Below are 25547 nucleotides of genomic sequence, written 5' to 3'. Positions count from 1 at the left end.
CCAGTGCCTGAGAAAATTCACTAAACACCACAACTTCCCAAGAAAAGGGGGGCATCTGCTCACAGCCATCATACTGGTAGACAAGAAACACTCCTGCCCATCACTGGCCCCATAGCCAAGAGCTGCCCCAGACAACTGAGTGTGATGGAAGTGCTTCCAATAACATGCATACACCACAGAATTGGGCATGGACATTAGCCTTCCCTGCACCCTCAGCTGGTTGTCCCAGACTTGGGAAGGTGGAGCAGTGTGAATTAACAAGCCCCATTCAGACATCATTTCAGCAGACTGGGAGCCTCCCTACACAGACCAGCAGCTCAGAACTGCCCTGGGAGGATGGCACTCACCAGTGACATAGCACAGTCATCCCTCAACAGAGGACCAGGGGGTGCAAGGCCTGGAAGAGGGACACACTCACAAGTCTCAGGGGCCACATGCCAATACCAAGGACTTGTGGGTCAGTGGCAGAGACAAACTGTGGCAGGATTGAAATGAAGGATTAGACTATTGCAGCAGCTTTAAAACTCCAGGAACACCAGGGAGATTTGATTGTTAGAGCCACCCCCCTTCCCTGACCGCCCAGACACATGCCCCTTATACAGGGCAGGAAACACCAACTACACAAGCAAGTTTGGTACACCAATTGGACCCCACAAGATTCACTCCCCCACTCACCACAGAGGCAAACCAGGGGAGAACTCACTTGAGGGGAACAGGTGGCTTGTGGACGCCACCTGCTGGTTAGTCAGAGAATATGTACTCCACGAAGCTGTAGATTTGACAAATTAGAGATAAGGATTTCAACTGGTCTACAAATCCTAAAAGAACCCTATAAAGTTAAGCAAATGCCAAGAGGCCAAAAACAACAGAAAATATATACGATCTCTTTTAAATCAATAAAATATTTTGAATATGCCAATAAAATTAAGTAAAGTATATGAAAAAGACACTCTTAAAAGTATGAATGGTAAAATACTTCACTGTTAAGTAAATGAACACAAACTTGGTTTAAAATGAGATATGATTTTGCTTACATAATGCAAAGATTACAAATATTGATAAAATATAGGTTCAGTTAGGCTGTGGGTAAGAGCAACAAAAATTTAAATATCTAGGAAGAAACCTATTAAAAGACATAAACAAACTTTTATGAAATTTTTCATAACTTTAAGAGCATTAGAAAAGACTTAAACAGAGAGAGATGTTACATTCACAGGTAAGAAGTTTCAATATAATAATGGTGCCAATTCTTCCCAGATAGACAGCATCAATGCAATGCCAATAAAAATACCAACATCTGTTTTTTAAAGATGAATCTAAGAGAGCCAAATCACTTAAAAAAAAAAAAAAAGGAAGAATGTTGGGAGGACTATCAGATAAGAAAAACTTATTATAAAGGTGTAGAAATGAACAAACAGAAAAATTGATCAGATAACCAAAACAGAGAAAGCAGAATGAGAATCAGACATAAATGAAAACTTGACATTGGGAAAAAATGGACTATCCAATAAATAATTCTTAAACAACTAGTTATCTACATTGTGAAAAATGGAATAAGATATTTACATTACAGTGTGTGCCAGTATGAATGTATTATGTCCCCCAGAAAAAGCCATATTCTTTGATGCAATCTTGTGGGGCACACAGAATAGTGGGATTAAGTTGGTACATTTGAATTAGGTTGTTTGCATGGAGATGTGCTCCACCCAACTGTGGATGATAACTGATGGGATATTTCCATGGAGGCATGGCCCCACCCATTTGGGGTGGGCCTTGATCAGTGGAGCCATGTAAATGAGCTGACTCAGAGAGAGGGAACTCAGTGTGTGCAGCTGGGAGTAATGTTTTGAAGAGGAGCAAGCTTGCTAGAAAGGAATGTCCTGGGAGAAAGCCGTTTTGAGGCCAGAGCTTTGGAGCAGACGCCAGCTGCCTTCCCAGCTAACAGAGGTTTTCTGGACGCCATTGGCCATCCTCCGGTGAAGGTACCCGATTGCTGAGGTGTTACCTTGGACACTTTATGTCCTTAAGACTGTAACTGTGTGGCCAAATAAACCCCCTTTTTATAAAAGCCAATCCATCTCTGGTGTTTTGCATTCCATAGCATTAGCAAACTAGGACAAGCCCTCTACCATGGGATTTGCCCTAGGAAAGACTGTTGCTGCAAATGAGAGGCTAGGCCTCCCTATAATTATGCCTAAGAGCCTCCTCCCGAATGCCTCTTTGTTGCTCAGATGTGGCCCTCTCTCTCTAGCTAAGCCAACTTGAAAGGTGAAATCACCGCCCTCCCCCCAATGCAGGATCAGACACCCAGGGTAGTGACTCTCCCTGGCAACGTGGAATATGACATCCGGGGAGGAATGTAGACCTGGCATCATGGGATGGAGAACATCTTCTTGACCAAAAGGGGGATGTGAAAGGAAATGAAATGAGCTTCAGTGGTAGAGAGATTCCAAAAGGAGCTGAGAGGTCATTCTGCTGGGCACTCTTATGCACAATATAGACAACCCTTTTTAGGTTCTAATGAATTGGGGTAGCTGGTGGTGGATACCTGAAACTATCAAACTACAACCCAGAACCCATGAATCTTGAAGACCATTGTATAAAAATGTGGCTTATGAGAGGAGACAGTGGGATTGAGGGGGGCATGGGGATCACACTCCCCTTTGTCTAGTTTGTGGATGGATGAGTGGAAAGGTGGGGGAAGGAAACAAAGAAACAGACAAGGGCGCCCAGTGTTCTTTTTTACTTTGGTTGTTCTTTTTCACTTTAATTATTATTAATTATTATTATGGTTATTTTTGTGTGTGTGGTAATGAGGGTGTCGGGGATTGATTTTGGTGATGAATGTACAACTATGTAATGATACTGTGAACAATCGAATGTACGAATTGTTTTGTATGACTGTGTGGTATGTGAATATATCTCAATAAAATGAATATTAAAAAAAGCTTACAGTATGGACCTTTTAAAAATGTCTTACCCCATACCTATTTGATGTATAAAATAGTCCCTAAGAACCAGAGGTTGAATTTGTGAATCAATGGATGTGATGATTTCTAATGAAACTTGCTGCAACATTATTCTGTTGTTTGTCATAATGAACATCCAGAGGGTGCAGATATGGCTGCCACATTGGATCCAGACTAAAGTAGAAGGTATGCTATACCTTTTGCAGTCTTACTGGGTGCCAGATAATTCTTCATACTTGGATGATATAGCTCATGGAAATTCATTCTTCTTATTGTAAATTTTCTTTTCCCCAATGTAAATCATAACTCAAGATTGTAAACAACATGAATCTTTCATCCATTCGTTAAGATGGCAAATAGATATTGAGTGGAAACTGACAACAAAGTTAATCTTACACTTAAATTGTGTCATTTCCTTTACTGACTTTTGTTTTTGTTGCCTAGATTTTATATAAAATTTTTAGCAAAAGCCGTAAGTGTAGATAATTAGAACATACATGGACTACTCAATATTTACACATTTCATGTACAAATTGCCATTACAAATTCTAACGACAGCACCTTTTTTAAAGCCTCAAGTTGTGAAATACAAATAGAAGAAATGATTGAATATTCAGGTTATTTTTCACAACTTCTGTCATTATTGACATTCTTTTAGTTTTTTTTAGATAGTTTACAACCATTTTTCTTTTTCAATATAACCAAAGCAATTGTCAATATTTGCTTACCAGGCAAAAATCAATAACCTCAATGAAAATCAAAGTTCACCAGTTCAAAAATGGGGTGCCTTAAACATTTACATTTCCTGAGGCTACACTTGCAGAAAATTAAGAGTGGTCATCCATTCATGCAATTTGACTCTATGGTAAGACAACACATTTAAAAATATGCAAAAGAAGAGTTTTATTTTAAGTAAATTAAACTTTTGTTTTTATCTCAATAATATAATTAACAGGAATAAAATATTTCTTTATGATCAAAATAATGTTTAAAATATTCTTAAATTCATACTGACAAAATTGCATAAAATACTCAATTATACCCATTAAAATTATTCCACAATAGATTTGAAAATAAGAGACATAACAAAAAAGGAACATCTCCACTTTTTATTTGACTGTATATGCCATTCACATATATGTGAGCCTATTTAGTGTAACTAGCAATCATACATTAATAAACAAATAAGTGATATGTGAATGGCCAAACACTTTGACATTTATCCCCAAGTGCCTAAAAGAGAGGGGATGAAATCTAGCAGACTATCAGCCTCCTAAAATATCCTTTTTATTTATTTTCTACATCAAGGAAACACTATTATCTCAATTAATCCTTATCCTCATATGTTATAAAGCATATAAACTGATCTCATTCTCTACCTTGGTCCATTTCCCCTGACTTTCTCCCTTTCCAGGTACTTGTCATTACCAGGAGAATGACTGCATTCCTTCCACACAGCTCTTCCTTGATTAAGTTACTCCTGCCCCACAGCCTGCTGGAGGTCCAGGAAAACCATCAGGGCAGCAATGTTTGTTTTTAATGTCAGGAGTTCCTGTTTTGATGTTTCACCTCTTGGGAACTTTAAACTTCAGTAATAATTTCTTTGTGTTTACTGTGGGGCTTAAAATTAACCTCAAATTCATATCAATCTGGTTTTTCTTTGATACCACCTTCACTTCAATAGGGCACATAAACTATGTTCCTATACTCCTTCATTCCCCCACCTTTATATAGTTGTCTAAAATTACATATTTACATTGAGTTCAAAACCACTGATTTGTCCTTAGAGTTTGTGTATTTTTTATCATGTAGGAAGTAAATAGTGGAGTTATAGTTCAAAAATTATTGACTTCTATTTGTATTCTATTGCGTTTGAAGAATATTCTTTGAGTATATTCAAGTTTTTCTTTTTCTTTTAATTTCTTGAGGCTTGTTTTATGTCCCAGCTTATGGTCCCTTCTGGAGAAAGATCTGTGATCACTAGAGAAAAGTGAGTGTCCTGGTGATTTGGGATGTAAGGTAGTATATATATCTGTTAAAATTCTCTATATCTCTTTCTCCTTTCTTTGTCTCTCTGTTGGTAGGGCTTCCTTTAGAATCTGAAGTAGGGCAGGTCTTTTACTGGCAAAATCTCTCAGCATTTGTTTGTCTGTGAAAAATTTAAGCTCTCCCTCAAATTTGAAGGAGAGTTTTGCTGGATAAAATATTCTTGGCTGGAAATTTTTCTTTCTCAGAATTTTAAATATGTCATGCCACTGCCTTCTTGCCTCCATAGTGGCCACTGAGTAGTCACTAATTAGTCTTATATTGTTTCCTTTGTATGTGGTGAATTGCTTTTCTCTTGCTGCTTTCAGAACTTGCTCTTTCTCTTCAGTATTTGAGAGTCTGATCAGAATATGTCTTGGAGTGGATTTATTTGGATTTATTCTATTTGGAGTTTGCTGGGCATTTATGCTTTGTGTGTTTATATTCTGTAGAAGGTTGGGGAAGTTTTCCCCAACAATTTCTTTGAATACTCTTTCTAGAACTATACCCTTCTCTTCCCCTTCTGGGACACCAATGAGTCTTAAGTTTGGACATTTTATTTTATCTATTGTATCCCTGAGATCCATTGTGATTTTTTCATTTTTTTTCTCCATTCTTTCTTTAGTTCTTTCATTTTCTGTTCTGTGGATTTCTAGGACACTGAGATGTTGTTCAGCTTCCTCTAGTCTTGTATTGTGAATATCCAGAGTCTTTTTAATTTGGCCAACAGTTCCTTTTATTTCCATAAGATCTTTTATTTTTTATTTACTCTTGCAATGTCTTCTTTATGCTCTTCTAGGGTCTTTTTTATGGCACTTATATCCTGGGCCATGGTCCTCTTGATGTCCTTTAAATCCTTTGACATGTTTTCATTCTTTGATTGTAGTTCTTTAATTAAATTTGCAAGGAATAACGTTTCTTCCAAAATCTTGATTTGTGTGTTTGGAGCTGGATTCTCCATATCATCTGGTTTTATCATATGCATTAAGATTTTCTGTTGTTTTTGGCCTCTTGGCATTTGTTTTGCTTGATAGGGTTCTTTCAAGTTGTATCAAAAAAAAAGGGATATCGACCTAATTTTTCAGAGACAGTTTGGTGACATACACTTTCTCTAAGTAACCAGCAGATGGCGACTGTGAGCCATCTATATCCCCCCAGTCAGTTCTCAACCTTTTTTCCCATGTAGTGAGGGGAAATGATTCTTGTGTGTTCAGTTAGAGAGCTCAGCCTGGGCACGCCGCTGGAGTTGTCCGCCCTGAATGTGGGCGCGTGCACGGTTGGCCAGGGAGGAAGGGCAGGTCTCTCTCGGTGTCCCATAAACCACCAGACTTGGCGTAGTGCCCCTGGGCTCTCCAAGTGGATCCCCCCTCCCGGCCACGATCCTCCCTCAGCTGAGGGGGATGTTGTGCTATGTCATCAGTGTGTGCCGTCCCTCTAGGGAAGCCCTGGGCCACTTGGCTGTGCCATGGGGCTCTCAGCTAGTTTCAGAATGCAGAATGTGTGAGGCTGTCTTTACTGCAATGCCTTGTGGGCTGAGAGCAGCTGAGGTTTTCTCCACAGAGAGGGATCGAGAGACAGAATATTTCCTCTGATTCTCCCAAGGTCAGTTGTCACCAAAAGCCTCTGTCTGCCTGTTGAGGATTTGCTGTCTGTATTGAGCAGTTATTATTAAAACCTCACTTGGAGCTGGGCTGAGAAAGTGCATGGTGCAGCTTCTGTGAGGGAGGGGCTCCCAGCTCTAGGTTCCTGGCTCAGCATGGGTCCACAATTTTACTTACAGATTTTATGCTGTGATCTCAGGCATTCCTCCCAATTCATGTCAGTGGAAGTTGAGTGTACTGTCACATTTGTCTCCCCACTACCATTCCAGGTTATTTACTGGTTTTTTGTTCATTTATGAATTGTTCTGGGGAAACTAAGTCTTCCACTTCTTTCTATGCCACCATCTTCCCAGAATGCCCCTAATTTGTTTTTATTTTCTAGATCTTGATACCTTAGAGACTTAGGTCACTGATTACCAAATTTTTCTGTTTATTAATATCAGACGTGATATCATTACACATTCTATAAATTTTGAGAGGATGATAAGGAAATACTATGAACACATTAAAACAATCAGTATACATTCTGTAGATTTTGAAAGAATAATAGGGAAATATTATGAATAATAAATTTTACATTTTGATAGAATGGGAAAATGTTTGAAGAATATAAATTTTAAAACTCATAAAAGTAAATAGATCATCTCAGAAAGTCTGTATCTCTTAAAGAAATTGAATTTGTAGTTTCAAATCTTCACACAAAGAAACCCCCAGTTCATATAGCTTCTTCCAACCACAAGAAGAAATAATACCACCTCTAACAATATCTTCTGGACAAAGGAACTTTTCCTTTTAGGCCATGATTCCTCTAATATTTATCAAACATAGTAGCTTTTCTTTACCTTTGTCAGGATTTTTTACAAGGATAATGATACCACCCATAAATACAGGCAGTTTTACTTCTTTCTATACATTTAGGATGATGCTTTTTTTTTAAGATGAGTTACATTAACAGGTTTCTGTGATATAAGTTACACACTAGCAGAATGTATTTGAAAGCATATAGTTATTTAAGAACTACTATTCAGAATATATAAATTATCCCAAAACTTAATAAGAAAAATTCAGCAGCACAATAAAAAATAAACAAGTGTTTTGAACAGACACTTCGTAAAGGAACATATAAACACTGGAAATAAGTACATGGGGAGAAACTAAGATGGTGGCTAGGAAAGACAGGGCAAAAAAACACCTCCATGAAAAATACTAAATAGAGGCCAGAAAGTGACCCAGAACACCAGTTCTAGCAATGCACCAGCTGGACAAGGACTGCTAAATCCACAGCAACTGTGCACTTGGTGAAACTGGGAGTCTGCATTCTGAAATGAGTAAGTTGGCTGAATGTCCGGCAGCCATGCTGTGGAGTGGGGAAACCATGGGTTGGCATTTGGAGGCAGACTAGTTCTTTTTTAAAAACCCAAAGGTGACCACAGGTACGGCAGCAAGAACCACACAGTGAAGCGCAGCAGGAAAGGGCTGGTGAATGCCTCAATATCTTCCCAGGGCTTCCTTTGAGGGACAGTGCACACTTGTGACATAGCACAGCCTTCCTTCAGCAAAGACCCTAGAAGAGCATGGCTGGGAAGAGGAACTCACCCGGAAAACCCAGGGACCCTATGCCAATACCAAGGACTTGTGGGTTAGAAGCAGAGACAATCTGTGGCAAGACTGAATGAAGGTTTAGACTCTTGCAACAGCCTTAATTCTCCTGGAACACCAGGGAGATTTCGTTATTAAAGCTGCCCTGCCTCCCTAACCACTCAGACACACGCCCCACATTCAAGGCAGGCAGTACCAACAACACACCCAAACTTGGTGCACCAATTGGACCCCACAAGAACCAGACCCCCACACACCACAAAGACAAAGTTGGGGAGAACTGACTTGATGGGAATAGGTGACTTGTGGACAATGTCTGCTGGTTAGTTAAAGTGTACGCCACAAAGGTGTAGAACTGACAAATTAGAGATTGGAGTCTGAGTAATCCTTCATATCCTAAAAGAACCCTATCAAGTAAAGTAAATGCCAAGAGCCCAAAAACAACAGAAAATTTTAAAGCATATGAAAAAACCAGATGATATGGATAACCCAAACCCAAACACCCAAATCAAAAGATCTGAGGAGACACAGTACTTGGAGGAATTAATCAAAGAACAAAAGACGAACAATAAGAGCATGGCACAGGATATAAAGGACATGAAATAGACTCTAGAAGAGCATAAAGAAGAAATTGCAAGAGTAAATAAAAAAATAGATGATCTTATGGAAACAAAAGAAACTGTTGACCAATTTAAAAAGATTCTGAATACTCATAGTGCAAGACAAGAGGAAGCTGAACAATGAGTCAGTGACCTCAAAAACCACAGAATGGAAAATGAAAGAACAAAAGAAAGAATGGGGAAAATATTGAAAAAATTGAAATAGATCTCAGGGATATGATAGATAAAATAAAACATCCAAATTTAAGACTCATTGGTATCCCAGAAGGGGAAGAGAAGGGTAAATGTCTAGAAAGAGTATTCAAAGAAATTGTTGGGGAAAACTTCCCAAACCTTATACACAATATAAATACTAAAAACATAAATGCCTAGTGAACTCCAAATAGAATAAGTCCAAATAAACCCATTCCAAGACATACTCTGATCAGACTCTCAAATACTGAAGAGAAAGAGCAAGTTCTGAAAGCAGCAAGAGAAAAGCAATTCACCACATACAAAGGGAACAGCATTAGACTAAGTAGTGACTACTCAGCAGCCACCATGGAGGTGAGAAGACAGTGGCATGACATATTTAAAATTTTGAGAGAGAAAAATTTCCAACCAAGAATACTTTATCCAGCAAAACTCTCCTTCAAATTTGAGGGAGAGCTTAAATTTTTCACAGACAAACTAATGATGAGAGATTTTGCTAATAAAAGACCTGCCCTACTGGAGATACTAAAGAGAGCCCTACTGACAGAGAAACAAAGAAAGGAGAAAGAGATATAGAGAAATTTAACAGACATATATGGAACATTACATCCCAAATCACCAGGATACACATTCTTCTCTACTGATCATGGAATTTTCTCCAGAATAGACCATAGGCTGGGACATAAAACAAGCCTCAATAAATTTAAAATAATTGAAGTTATTCAAAGCACATTCTCTGACCACAATGGAATACAAATAGAAGTCAGTAATCATCAGAGACTTAGAAAATTCACAAACAACTGGAGGTTAAAAATGAGAGGGAGATGAAAACATTCCCAGATAATCAAAAGCTAAGGAACTTCATCACCAGTAGATCAGTCCTTTAAGAAATGCTAAAGAGCGTGCAGGCTGAAAGGAAGGAACACTAAACAATTGACTGAAACCACATGAAGAAATAAAGATGTTCAGTAAAGATCACATGGTAAGTATAAATACCAATACTACTATATTTTTAATTTATAACTCCACTATTTACTTCCTGCAGGATCTAAAATACATAAAGTGTAATGATAAATCAGTGGTTTTGGACTCAATGTAAAATTTGTAATTTTTGACAAGAACTACATAAAGGTGGGGGAATGGAGGAGTATAGGAACTTAGTTTATGTGTCCTATTGAAGTTAAGTTGGCAATAAAGAAAACAAGATTGTTATAGATGTAAGATGTTAAATTTAAGCCCCATGGTAAACACAAAGAAAGTATCAGAGAATATGATCACAGAGATGAAAAGCAGAGTATGGGTTACGAGAAGTGGAGGAATGGGCAATTGGAGTTAATAAGAAATGAGTGTAGGGTTTCTGTTTGGCATGAAGGGAAATTTCTAGTAATGGATGGTGGGAAGGTGATGGCATTGCAACATTGTGAATGTGATTAATCAAACTAAATGGAATGCTTGGGAGGGGTTGTAATGGGAAGATTTATGCTGTATATATGTTTCCACAATTGAAAAAAAAAAGACAGTCTAAATAAATAATGACAATTAAATGCCATAGATGAAGCTGGATGAGATCTAAGAATAGAGGAGAAAAGGCTCAAAGGGACACAATTGGGACATAAGAAAAAAAATGAAATATAGAATGTAAGCTTTATATCAATGTTAGATTTCTTTAACTTCTTAATACACTTAGTGTGATTACATAAATGAATATTCTTGTTCATAGGAATGCGAATTATATTGTTTGCTCAAGGATGTGTGTAACTTGCTCTCATATGTTCAGAAGACAGAGCAATAGATGATGGATGATAGGGAGGGAGGGAGGGAAAGAAAGAAATGGTAAAGTGACAAAATATTAAAGTTGGTAGATCGGGATATTGGTGAAGGGGGTTTGGGGTATGCTGGATTTCTGTGTATGGAGTTTGTATTATTTTTGCAACTGTTACTGTAAGTTTGAATTTATTTCAAAATAAAAATTAAAAAAGGAAAGAAAATGAGTACATGAAAAGATACTAGACCTCAATAGATATTAGGTGAATGCAAATTAAAACTTTAATAGAGATTCTGTTACATGTCCATTAGAATGGCTCCTGTAAGACTGAAAGTATGGGAATGACCCTAATGCTGAATTTCCAAGAGATTTTATCTCTTGATGTAGTCCATGTTCAGTCCCCATCAATTAGTCAAATACCCTTTACTTTTCCTACCCATAGCTGTCTCAAGCTATGGTTTCTCCTCCTGGAAAAATATGTATATCTATATATAATCATTTACCTTACATTCATTGTGCTCAGAGATCTGTGTACTCTGTCTTCATTAAAATTTATTGAGGTTCTAATCCCCTAACAATGATCACTGAAAAATAATCTGTCTCTGCATTCAAGGATATGTATTCTTTGATTGTTCCATGTATAATTTTATATATATCTAAAAATGGCTACATGTGCTCTTGAGTTTTGCTCTTCTGTCATTTATTACTTACTGATTAATTGCCTGCTTTACTTAATAATTAAAAAGAGATTTTAATTCTTCCTTTGTGAATGTATCTGTTTCTCCATGTAGCTTTATCCAATGTTTCTAAGCCTATATTGAGACTGCATTACTAGATACTTCTATCAGTCAGGCCTTTCAGAAAGAGTGTAGAATCATCTACTGTAATGGCATAAAAGAAATTATATTTGGTGGCCCATCATCTTGCCTGGATTAGTCATGGGTTCTCCTTTTGAGTGACCACCTCCCTCTGGGTCACAATAAAGGCAAGTGTCTGGGACCCTTTCCTTTCTTTCTCCCCCTCCTCTAGGGACCTCTCCGGATCCCTCTGACACCCTCATTCCCCTTTTTCACCCTCCAGCTACTTTTAACCAATAAAGCTGTATTTTCATGCATGCTGGCTGGATATCTGTGTTTGCATTTCATCACCCAAAGAATTTCCACATAACACCCAAAATAATTACCTTTAATTACCTTCTTTAGTGCATGTATTGTAAGAGATTAATTTGCAATAGATGTGGACAGCTGAAAAAAAAGCACAAGGAATTTAGAGTACCTGAAGGCTATTAAGAGTAGGATCTGACATCTGTTAAACAGAATGCAGCTCAAGTGTTGAAGAGGGATGGAAATGGGTGTTGAAAGATGATAAATTAATATAATGCAAAATAAAGTATGAGGGAATTTACCTGGACCCATGAGAATTGTTTGCTTTGAGCTAAGGGCTAAGATTATGTCAATCTATTTTGTTTAGTTTCAACTGACACTCCCCACCCCAGAAAAAAAGAAAAAGACAAAGAAAGCAAAACAAACAAAGAAAACTGAAAAAAAAAATTGCTTATGCTTTGTGATGTTTTCCTAATTCTAACCATTATCCTAATATTAGCCGATAGCTAGTAACACAAAATGAATCTTAGTAACACGAAACATAATATAAGCAAAAGCAGTAAAAGCTTTAAAAAGCCCATATGACGACTATAATAGAATGGGCTTTATTTCTGCAGGTATGACTAACTACACATGCATTGGCTTCTGTATAGTGCCCATGGGAGTTTGTCTCTCTGGGTCAACTCCTATGCCCTTTAACACACGTTGTTCCCAGGAAAACTTTCCTACATGACTCTTGGATGGAAGATTCATGGAAGTCAGAGGCCTTCCATATCTATTTGCTGCTTTCATAGCACAACAATCACAGAAAAGTAAAAGGACCTAGTTGGAAGGACATCTGGACATTCTAAAGAAATGTTGCAGAAGTGAGTTTTATGGTTACTATGTGTGTCTGTGTGTGTGTGTGTGTGTGTGTGTGTGTGTGTGTGTTTGTATAAAACTTTGGTTCTAAATTAACTGAAATCCAAACAACTCTTTATAGAAAAATTTGATCGTAGTAAATTCAAATTTTAAGTAAAGTTTTTGTACATTTTTTGCTGATTGAAGTGAAGATGAACTGCGTGAGCATATGAACTATCTAGCACAGTGCCTCGAATGTATTATTGTTCAATTTATGGTATCTAAACATATTACATGAAATCCATCAAATAATTAAGCCCATTATTGTCCATTTCACAATTTTTCTTTATTGATGTGATAAACCGTTAAAAAAACTGACTGAAATTCCAGATATATTTGTCATTGATGGAGTTTGACATAACCCATATCCTCTTTTGAATATAGTCTTAATTCCCTCAACAGTCTTATTTCAGTATTTTTTCATCTTTCAACCTGGAGTTGCCATGCTCTTAAATGCAATTCTTAACAGGATCTTCAGTATTGTTTAAATTGTAAAAATAAAAGGACTGTTAGAAGACAGCCTTTATCTGAAGTATAATTTAAAAGGGGGATTAAACATTCTCTTCCAGAACTCTGCATATAATCATATAATCACACACACACATTTGTGGGTATGTGTGAAAGAGAGAGAGAGAGAGAGAGAGAGAGAGAGAGAGAGAGGGGGTGGGTGGGATTGATATGCATGTAAGCAGAGGAAGTTTTTAGAGGATTAGAAAAAGACCATGAAGGAAGCTATTTAAGGATGGTTCCAAGGATCCAGGAAAAAATTCAGGGCAAGGGTGGTTTTTCAGAGGAGTCCGAGTAAACACTGTATGGGTAATGCTTTGAATACTCTTTTACTGCATTGATCTGTGTTTCTCCAACAGATGTTCAATCATTTTAAGGGCAACAGGAGTATATCCATGTGTTTAGAGATGCCAAGTCTTGCATCGATATTAGGGAAATATTCTACACAAAGAATTTGGTTTCAACAGTTTAATTCTGTAGTTTTTCTACAGTTTTGTTCTACATTCTTAATGCAAAATTTTCACTAGATCCCTCTTTAACATCAGATTCTTTCACATGCACTGAAAACAGGTGTGGATAATCTCAATTTCTAAAGAAGTCTTTTGTTAAGCTATATTTTGAAACCAGAATAAACTATACAAGCCCATATGCTTTTCCTTATATTTAATATTTGTGTACCATGAATTCTTCTAGCTCTTCTCTTCTGTACAACACAAAATAACAGGCATACCAATTATATTTCACCAAACAACAGTTTGTTCCTAATTGAAATATTTTCAGGGAGGCTGTTCTGTGGACTTTACTTAGGTTAGAATCAGAAGACTTCTTAAAATATATTCTTTACATGGACTTCATTTCTTTGCTTTTGGCAGAAGGTAAATAAATCAAATATCACTAGTATCAATCTCCAGGTGAGTAAGAAATCCAAAATGAATGTGTAGTAATAGCATGGTAGAAATTATGAGGACACCAAGAAATGAGTCTCATCCTTGTGATTTTTAGACTAAGGACCTGTACCCTGTATCATGTTGCTCCCTGGTTGTAATAATAATAATAATAAAAATAAAAAAACAATTCATTGGAGGTAACATTTTTTAGTCACACAGTAATTTTGATGAGGAGATATAGTTTCAACATATGAGCTCCCTTCTCCACGATCCACAGCATCTCAATGCCTACATTCATGGAAATCTAAGTGTAGACCTGTTAGCAGGTCATTTTTCTTCTCATTCGGTCCTTCAACATGGCAATGGAAAACAATTATTGCCTTTGGAATAATCAGGAAAAATGAAAAACTTTTGTATAATAGTATCCTATTTTCAGATATTCAGAAAGCCAACAACTGCTGTTTTGATTTTCCAATTACATTCTGTATGTCTTGAACATGAACCAAACATTCCAAGCAGAAATTTCACAGAAATGGTAGAAACTGACTCTTATTATTTCTCTTATATGATTAAGAGACTTGATTTTCTTTAAATTTAAAGAATAAATAATAAGTTGAACTGCATGTATTTAGCTGAATATGAGATTGGGGCTGTGTAAAAAAAATGGTATGTAGCATAGCGAAGGGGAGGGAATTGCTTATATATCCACAGGGAGTTAGTGGAAAGATAGATAAAGACCACTTTTCTTTACAGAGATGGGAACCATCTGGAATTCTTTTGGCCTGCAGATAAACTAAAATAGCTGCAAAGAGCATGGAAGCTGGCATCAGATAAAGGTTCATTACTGGAGTCTGCTACTTAATATCTTAATGATTTGGTATAATTAATTGAACAGTTCTTGCTTCAATTTCCTCATATGTAAAATGAATATAAGAACAGTATTTATTTACTGGGTTGTTATGGAAGTTTTATGCAAATAAATTACTTGTAAAAGTGCCAGGAATAAAATATGCTCTCATTAAATACAATTTGACATGTAAATAATACTCTAATCTGCAAAGCATTTAAAAGATTAATCCTGAAATAAAACCACTATGAACTCTGTCATGACTCAATTTATCAATCTACAAAGTTTACAAAGTTATCAATCTTTAATATTAATCTCTGTATTATTTCAGATAGATAATATTCTGTACTCTGAACTCATCTCATCTTCATGGAAAATCAGAACAATGTCACTGAATTTGTCTTCTTGGGGATGTGGAAGAATAAGCAAATAGAGCTGCTGTTCTGTTTCTTGTTTCTGCTCTGTTACTCGGCAATCTTAATGGGGAACTTCATCATCTTACACACGATCACCTGCAGTCATCTAATCAAACAACCAATGTACTACCTCCTCTGCCATCTCTCCCTCATGGACCTCTCCTTCACCACGGCTGTGGTTCCCCGGCTAATTAGAGACTTAGCTTCAGAAAGAAAAATCATTTCTTTTAATGACTGCATGACCCAGCTCTTCACCTTCCACTTGCTGGGAAGTGCAGAAATATTAATCTTGGTGTCCATGGCTTTTGACCGCTATGTTGCCATTGTCAAACCCCTGCACTACATGGTCATCATGAACCGGCAGAGGTGCAACACACTCATTGTTGTGGCCTGGAGTGTGGGTTTTTGGCACTCTACTACTCTACTGCTCATGGTCCTCAGTTTACCATTCTGTGGCCCTAATCAGATCAATCACTACATGTGTGATGTGAATCCTCTTTTGAAACTGGTCTGCAAAGATATTCACGTCGTTAATATCTTAGCTATAGTCAATTCAGGGATTGTGTTGATTGTAGTTTTTCTGGTCTTAGTGGCTTCTTACATAAACATACTGTACCATCTTAGGACACACTCCTCTGCAGGGAGACGCAAAGCTCTCTCAACCTGTAGCTCTCACATAATGGTTGTAGTTTTGTTTTTTGTGCCCTGTATCTATACCTATGCTTCACCTGCTGTTAGTGAGAACAAGGATAAGGAAATCTCTGTGTTTTACACTGTGATTTCCCCCATGTTAAATCCTCTCATTTATTCCCTGAGAAATGTGGAGATGAAGAATGCCATGCAGAAGGTATGGTCTCATATGGAACATTCAAAATTAAAATAAATAAACTGACATTCATGCACTTCCAATCTTATATTTTGGGGATAGCTATCATGAAAGTCATTGTAGAAAGTATTTAGTCTTGGATGGTTGTAGTAAATGATCTCTGAATTTACATGAGCCAAAAAGAATCTAATTACTTTTATTCAACAAAGCAGTCTTACCTGAGAGGGCCCAACAAGTTACTGGTGTCACATTTTGGATTTGAAGTAAGCCAGAAATAATTTCTAAAGCACAATGTTAATCCAAAAATTCATATGGAAGTGATTTTTCTTGGATTAAAATCAAGCCTTCTCACATTTTAATCAGAAATCTTCCCAAACTGGTCCAAATCTACTTGCTAATCTTAGAACCCACTACAATGGAAGAAAGTATGGTTTTACACAATTATAATAGGATTTCCATTCGAGGCGATATGGTGCAAATACTATCAATATTTAATCTTTGGTCTTGGAAACTTGCATAATTCTGATGAGCTTCAATTTTTGAACTACCTATAAAAATGGGGTAATTTTATGTTTTGTAAAGATGTAAGACTGTGTGGGCTAAGATATGATATTTTAGCATGGTATGTGGCATAATAGAAATTGATGTTAAAGTCTCTTCCTAGTACCCCTTTTTCATTTGTTTTCCTTTGCTAGGATGATGTAACAGCTACACTAGACATTATATTCTTCAATCCTGCTTCACAATCTCTTACACTTCTGGGTTTATTTATGCTCCTTCCTCTGCTAAACATATCTCTTCCTCTAAACTGATGGTCCATGTCTTACCTATGATTCACACTCCTTCATGCCTTTATTATTCAGCATTATTTTGAAGAACCATCAACACACAAAGTTATTTCTTTTTTCTCATCTGTTCTTACTTTGCTATTTATATGTAAGTTCAACCTATTTCAAATTATACACTAGTGTTTCTTCTTTATGTAGTATGTGTTCCCAATTTGGCTGTGTTATATATTATATGCTAGATCTCTTTTATGTGTGTTTGTTTCTCTCTTTTTCTTAGCAATATTCCAGGCAGAAAATAAGATAAAAATAAATGCTGACTTAATTGAATTCAAAGATACAGGCTCTTTTTTTTTTTTTTGACACAACTCTCACATACACAGAATATCCTTTACACCATTTAATCTTTGCATTGAAATGAAAAAAAATGTGATGTCTGAAATGCCAAAAATTATAATATAGCCATAAGTATCTGTCAAGTGTTGGATGGAATCTTACACCATCAGCACCTACAATATCTTTTCATTTATTTTCTGCATCATGGAGGCCACTGCTATTCCAGCTACTTCTTGTTCTCATATATCATAAACCTCATAACCTGGTCTCATCCTTGTGCCTTAGTTCCCATTTGTCCAGACATTTCTCTGTGCCCAGGCATTTGACTCTCCTCAACAGAATTACTGCATTACCTTCACACAGCAATTTTCTGGTTGAGATACTCCTGCCTTGAAGTCAGTGAGGGGCCCAGGAAAAACAGAGTGGCAATAATGTTTGTCATTAGTGCCAGGAACTCCTCTTTTTATGTTTCAATTCTGGGTGCTTTTCATACATACAACAAAACATTTTTTTTTCCCTGATAGCCATGGAAACCTTTGGAATATTAGGGGAAAAACCTTCCATCCATTCCGAATGAAATTAGTTTTGACTAGTTAATTACTCATAGTCCAGTTTGATTTAGTTTAATATAGTATTTCTTACAGGGAGTATTTGGATTTTTTAGTAAAGAAAGTTGCCCTTGGGAGGGTGGGACTCTGTGTCTGTGTGTATGGCATGGGAGGACTTGAGGCAGGATCGGGTGAATGACCACCCTAGCAGAGAAAATGTTACTCTACAGAAGCCTTTTATTACCATTTTTAAAGGGGTCAACTAATTTTATTGGCAGAATATGTAATGAAAGTATATATTAATTCCATACCCAAAATCAGTTGTTCTAATTTTAATCATCTCTTTAGCAGTTGTTCATTCTGACATTCATTTTCTAGCCCTGAGCACAATTTTAATGATGTTCTGCATAAAGAGTTGTCAAATGAATGTATAGAATGACTTGATCAATAATTTGCTAACCATGTGGATGTGAAACAGTAATTCAGAAAAATTTTGGATCAAAAAATTATAATTAAAAAATTTTACCCATTAACATGATTTTTTAGATTTAAAATATTAAATTTCACTATACCAAATTTTATTAAAGGAATAACTTAACTCAGCTAATAAACACTCATATTGCACAGGCCCAATATGTAAGACCTAAGGTATTCAGAAATCACCAGACCTGAAGATGATTAGAAATAATGAGTGATGCTTAAGGGAAGATTGGAGGCCTAAAGCAAGTTGTAAGTGACACAGTTCTACACGACTTCCTGGGGTCACTTTCCTCCTTGGCATCACTCTTTTATTCATACTTGCATCTATCTCTACACCTCTGTTGAGTATGCTATATTAGTATTCTCTTAAAGACCTTTCAAGATCTATGATTATTGTCACAATATATCCTATATTTTCCAAAGTGATCTTAATTTCAATAATCTATACTCTATATAAACCTTTACTCTATATAAACCATAACTTTCTCTATACTCTATATAAACCATAACTTTCTCAGAATTTGGTTTTACTAAGTGTCTCTTGGAGTATTTTTTTCATCTGAAAATGCATAAAAGAGTCTTATTTGTGTTCTATTTTTTTATTGCGAAATGAGCTTTTATCTGAATTGGGTCCACTATCAGGAAAATTGGACTAGTAGCTGTTTTTCTTACTGTCTTTATTCAAGGAATTTGGAATATATCAGATGAGTAAACAGGGTCTTTATATTAGGCTCATAATTTAATTCAACTCATATAATATGGCTGATTAGCATATATGCTCACATACAAGGGACATGACATGCAGGGTGCATTATGGAAACCCAGAGTTTAAAAACTGGAGTCAGAAAGAATTCTTTACCGTAGTCTAGCAATCATGGACATAAACCACATAGAGTTCCATTTTAATTCTCAGCATAAGATAATTGTAAATGTTCCATATTTGATTGCATAGTTGATTCCATTACTAGGATTTCAGAGAATTTTGTGCCATCCCCAGAAGTGTCAGGCAATATGGCTAAGTAGAGGTTGTATCCAGGCTCTCCTACTTTGAAGTTCAGTTTTTATCCTCTGTGCTGCATTGTTTATGGTAGTAATAGCAGCAGTTCTGTCTGTGATAGTAACTGAGTTATTGAAACACAGTGATTGCTTCTGTCAATAGCTGGGGCCACCTTTGATCAGGTGGGAGAGAGAGAGAGATCGGTGATTTTCTGTCTTACATTAACTGTGGTCTTGCCAGAAGCATTGCTGTTGAGGAGTGAGGGTGTGCTGAGTTCACTTTTTTCTTAAAAGGACAGAAGAACCTTGGAAAGTCCAGTGGGCCTGCCTCCAGTCTCTAAATATCCTCAAAGTCTAGCAGTGGTTCTACACCTTCTGATGCATATGACTTTGAGACTGGATTCTCCATTTCCTTTAGCATTGTATTCCCCAAACATTTTAAATCTTTTTTGCATTGCTTTCCTTACTCTTATTTATTTTCATCTCGCTAATATTGAAAATTATATGACAAATTTAAGATATAACATGAGTAAATTGATTCCACTGTACCATAATTACACCTAAAACATAAGAATGGGCTGGACACATGATATTTTATTTAAACCTATTTCCTTTTTTCCCAATGCTGAAAATTTTTACCAGGTCAAGTCTTTCTTGATGGCTCCTTTTTTCATAGAAAAATATTATTAAATGGTCCTCCTTAAGCCTCCATGTAAATATACTTCTCTCAGGCACTTCCTCTAATTCATCCAGTTTATCAAACTATAATTTAATGCATCTCTGGTCCCATCTAGATATATACACATGAGAATCTTTGGGTCCATTGCAAATGGGCTTGTAGAGTGTAGATTCTCCAGTTTTCCTCAAATGTCCAATTTTCTCATCCCATGTGCCTCATCCAAGTAGATGCATGTTAGAAAGACACTGAAGTTATTCAGTTAAGTTATTGCCTGACAATTAAATGGATATGAAATCTCACTTTAAGTCCAAAGGTAGTACATTTCTCACTCTTTGAGCTTAATTTGTTCATCTCTAGGTAAATGCAATCGCAAACAACATGCAAAAAGGTACAAATTGCTATAAATTTATAAACTGATTTTGACATCTATATGGAAATTCAATGGCTCTAGATTAGATCCCAGACTTTCAAATAGAGCAAATTTGGAGAACTAATACTACATGATGTCAAGGTATATTATAAGGCTATGGTGACAAAAATGGTTTGCTATTTAATAAAGATGGGCAAGTAGTCAATGAAACAGACTAGAAACATAGTAGTGGGACTGCACATATATGCTCAACTAATTTCAAAAAATTTCTGTACGTAATTCAATAGAGAAAGAATAGTCTTTTCAAGAAATGGTAATGGAACAATTGGACATTCATAGGTACAAAAATGAAATTTGTTCTATACCACATACATTGCAGAAAATTAATTAAAAATGAATCTTAGATGTATATTTAAAGTAGAAAATTACAAAATGTTTAGAATATAAAAAGTGATACAAATATTTCTGACTTTGGATTAGGCAAAAAAAAAAAAAAAAAAAAGTCCTTAAACACAATACCAAAAGCACGATCCTTAAAAAATAAAGAAAAAGATAAATTGGAGCTCAGTAAAATTTAAACTTTTGTGATACAAGTTGAAGTTACCAGAAATAAATTCAGGATCAAGTTGATAATGTTCCACATTGCACATGAGGAACCTGCATACATTTCTAGGGAGATACAGGTGTGTGTGTTTGCAGAGGGAGGAGAGTATAAGGTATGGACAGCTATCTCCTTCTGTATATTAATACATGTGACCTTGGGTGAAGAGTGGTCAACCTCAGGCATTATGGAGAAGTGGACAACCAGTCAAACACTAGATTCTTATATCCTTCTTTCAGAAGTGCTAGAATCCTCCATTTTCTCAGGTTCATTTAACTTTCAAAGCCGGGAAGCAAGATTTAAACTTAGAATTAACCAAATCTCTCACTTAAAGAAATGTACAGAATCCTGTTCTATTCTGCTGCCTTCCAGCTGTTTCAGCCAGTTTTTAACCTTTAGAGGCTTCGGTGTCCTTTTCTGAATTATATAAATCATAATGTTTATTTTAAAATATGCATTATTTTGTGGATTAATTGATGTAATGAACTTAAAGTGCTTGATATTCTCTTAATAAATTGTTATTATTATAATTATTTTTTCTAAGTAGGTTGATCTGAACCAGATGGTACTATAAAGTCCTGATTTCCTGAAATTTTAAATGTCTGAGATAACTTCAATGTATGGATTTGTGTATGAAAGAGAGAGGGAAATTTGTACATGGAAGAGAGGGAAAAAATTTCGGTAAGTGCATTGGTGCTGAGCCTCTACAACCTGCACCAATGCAGTGACAGGGGAGAAAGAACCACATGGTCAACAGGATATAGCCTTGTTACCTTTGAGTGCCAATTTCCTTTGACATTTTAATTATGTTCCTACTTAACATTGTAACCTTTAAACCTGATATGCATATGGAGAACAATGTTTATTGTTTTTTCTTTCTCATCTTTTGCACCCCGTTCCTCAACCATCTACTTGAACAATGTTAGTCCATGGCAATAAATAATTTGGTTCCAGTTGATTTTGCAAGTCACTGATTTTATTCATCTACCTCTGCACACCTAGATTACTCTTGATAATGATACATATTGGATAGTAAATTCGTATCTTTGTTTCTCCATCCTTCCTCATCTCAGATCTTCCTGGCAGGTAGGCTGACACTATCCAGACCATATTATTTTGTCTCCTGTTCTTCAGAAAGCTTGATGAACACAATGCAGACATTGCCACCTTAACTGCACTGGATTCTATTATAGCATTTTAGGGCTTCCTGAGAAACAGTGTTTGAGCCAGTCTAACTCGAAGTTGGAAAGTTAATGCCTGGAGACATGAGGGACACTACTATGCACAGCTTCGTAGGGGCATTTAGCTAGGATCTGTTTAGACATGGCTTATGTATTGAGTCCCTTTGAAACAACAGCAGGACTTATGCTGAAAGAAAATACAGGGAAAGACATGCAGGGACATTCCCAATCTGTCCTACCAATGGACTGGTTGAGATTCTAGAGAAAGAGGCAGGGATATCAGTGAAAAAGCATGTATTAGAGCAACTTCGTACTGAGAGCTGAAGCTACTTTCCAATGGATAGCAAGACTGGCAATGAGTTCACCATATTATGTCTGCATCTTCAGTAACTGCTCTACAGATTATACATGACTGAGGAACAAAAGTGGCCCAGTGCCAGGAGCTTGCATACAAGTTTCGGGAAAACACCTTGTATGTGTTCTTTTCTCTAAAAATGACATGCCTGTGGTGGGCAGTGTTCAAGACTATAGCAGCCAAAACTCGTCATGCTTCCAGGGATTTATGAGGAGAGATGCTCAAGGAAAGGAGAAGGGATGAAGTCAATCTTTTGTCAGGTATGAGATGCTAAAGATATCAAGCAACTCACACCCTTGAATGTTCCTTACATGACTCATTTTTCGTTAGAGTCCATGGGCAGTTTGGGGATATAGCTTGTAAACCATTTTTCCCATTTTTAAGGAACATTGGAACAGACCCTGCATTAACATTATATGCAAGTGTCTAGAATAAGCCCAGTTGCCACAATACCCACCAGGCTCATCAACATTGTTTTCCATCAGGTACCACAAGGTGGGAACCTAGACTTTATTTGAGACCACCATGAGTCATCACACATTTGATCTATGAGTTATAATTATTTTTGCAATTGAAATAATGACTATTTACTTCAGCTTCTTTATCTGGAATGTAGACACTGCACTTAGTTTTTAATAAGGCATACGTTCCCCCTTGTGCTGTGGTTAGAATATCCAGGGCTGTGTGGTTTGTTGCATTACCTTGCACAGAACTGCAGTTTCCTGATTTAGTGAAGAGAAGGTGCTCAGTCTCATTGAGGACCATGGTTATAAATTTGGGAGAGGTTTCTACCTTGAGCCTGATGCTTGATGTCACTATCACCTTGTTGGGGAACAAAAACAGAGATCAAATAACCCCACTAAGAAAATGCACACCTTTTCCAACTCCTCCTCCAAATAGGTTCAGTTAAGGACACTAGCATTTTATTTGGTATCTTAGAGTACATCCAGGGGAAGTCAAGAATACATCTCTCTATCCATCCAGGCTTCAGCCAAGGCCACATGTTTGTGCTGCATAACCAATCTGTCATTAGGCGAAATCCATTACATACTGGGGTATTGACTACAGTGAGTAGCAAAACCTATATTTAGGGCAAAGGTATAGGAGCAACTTTCAGGATATATATAGCCCAGACATCTAGTATTAATTGGATCCTGGTCTTTGGTGTTTTTGTTGTTGTCCTCAACATGGCCCCATATAATCCACCTGGCAGACATGTAAAGCTTTAGTATCTTTTGTTATAGGGTGAGATACAGTGGGCAGAGATTTGGGTTGCACTTGCCTGAGAGTGGGATGGTCCTGTCAGACTCTGACAATGTTCTCTCAGGAGACAGGCAAAACAGCATTTGTGCTGGCCTCCAGATTAGGTGAATACAGTGGGATATGTCTGTCTTGCCAGTCATTTCCACTGCCTGGGTCTTTGTGCCTCCATTCCCGGTAGGAAAATTTGCCTTACCGGGAATTGCCCCTGGGATTTATAGAAGGTCCCAGATATATTGCCATAGGTCAGACCCCCAAAAGGAACACCCATTTATAAGCCATATATTGGCTCCCCATTAGGTAATTTTAGGCAAAATTTTCCTATATGACATGCAAGGTGGCTCTTTAAGAGAGTGTCTACTCCCAGTACATTTGGAGATACAGGGTTATGCACACACACATCTGTAGGATGGAGGGACTTGCCTTGATTGAAGGAGGAGATGAGCCTTTTTCACCAGGATGGATGTGTCCATACTCCCATCAATATATGTCAGTGAATAAGAGATTCCTGTATGAGGGTGTATTCTGCTCCCATGTCTACTAGGAACAACACCTTTTGTTTATTTCATGGTTTCAGTGTACAGTTACCTCTTCACACAGGCTTCCCATCCCCCAGGATGGCCCTAGATCTTTGGGAAACATGGCTCTCCCCTGAAGAGAGATGATGTAAGGATTGTCATTTTATTTTATGTCTCCTCCTCCTCAGGGGATGCAGCTGTTCCTAACCCTTGTCTATGGGGCCTTCTGGTGTATTATTTTGGTTTCAGCCCCTTCCAGAATTTTAGCAGAACAGCATTGAGGCTTTTTGTCAGTTTTCTCTCACACCATCCAAGCTTTTCAACAGGCCCTGTCACACCTGTTTATAGGAAACTCTCTTAGCATTGGGTTCAGGGGGAGCCAGTTTTTCTTTTCCCCATATCTCACTCCCCTTTTAGGCACTCCAGACCCTGGATGTCCTGATATCCATCTCTTTCTCTCTTATCTGAGCAAGGGATTTCCTGCATCATCCACAGGGATACTGGCAAGAGGGTTTAAAATCTGGAGAATAGTACCTTCCAACTAGGAATTGCAACTTTTAATAATTTATTTCTCATATCTGCTATAAAAGTGGCATCCTCAGGCCAGAAGAGTGAGATATAAATAAATGCACCCATTGTTAGCTCTCTCTGCCACTGGAACAGCCAGAAGCCAGGACAGCCGAGAACTGCACTGAGGTAACACTATCCCTGGTTCCAGCCACATTGTGACACACATGGCAGGAGGTAGAGGGGATCCAGACAGACAGCAGGGTAGAGACTGCATTAGCCCTGGACTATGGAGCATCAGGCAGGAGAGAACACAGCTCAGTGGCTGGCAACTGTTCCCTGTGGGGCACCTGCTCTTCAGCCCAGGCTCTGACTATCTTGTCCCCAGTGGGCCATAAGGGAGCATGAAAAACACCCGTACCCCTGTTCTAGACTCCTGCTCCACATTCCCACTGGCCAACAGCTCAGCACTCCTGCTCCAGCCACCACTTCCTGACAAGACCACCCAGTCAGCTCCACTATCCCAAGGTCTTACTAGCCATGCCACCAGTGTCTCCTTAGAATTCTGACAGAAAGCACTTATTATCTCAATGAGCTCTGTCAGGGTATATTTCCAGATGCAATATTTTTGATTCCCTGGCAGAGGGGGTCCTTGAGCTCTTGTTGGTCTATTT

At 37.4% G+C, this 25547-nt stretch overlaps 1 protein-coding gene across 1 annotated transcript; it reads left to right on the top strand.

Moving 5' to 3' along the window:
* Nucleotides 1-15384: 15384 nt before the first annotated feature.
* Nucleotides 15385-16314, top strand: LOC119535691 (olfactory receptor 4P4-like). Its single transcript, XM_037837997.1, has one exon. It carries the CDS (start codon nucleotides 15385-15387, stop codon nucleotides 16312-16314), a length of 930 nt encoding a protein of 309 aa, XP_037693925.1.
* Nucleotides 16315-25547: the final 9233 nt, after the last annotated feature.

This window comes from Choloepus didactylus, chromosome 6 (genome assembly GCF_015220235.1).
Source record: "Choloepus didactylus isolate mChoDid1 chromosome 6, mChoDid1.pri, whole genome shotgun sequence".
NCBI classification, from domain to species: Eukaryota; Metazoa; Chordata; class Mammalia; order Pilosa; family Megalonychidae; genus Choloepus; species Choloepus didactylus.
The sequence above is the reverse complement of the archived record's forward strand: the minus strand, read 5'-3'. Positions and strand labels throughout refer to the sequence as shown.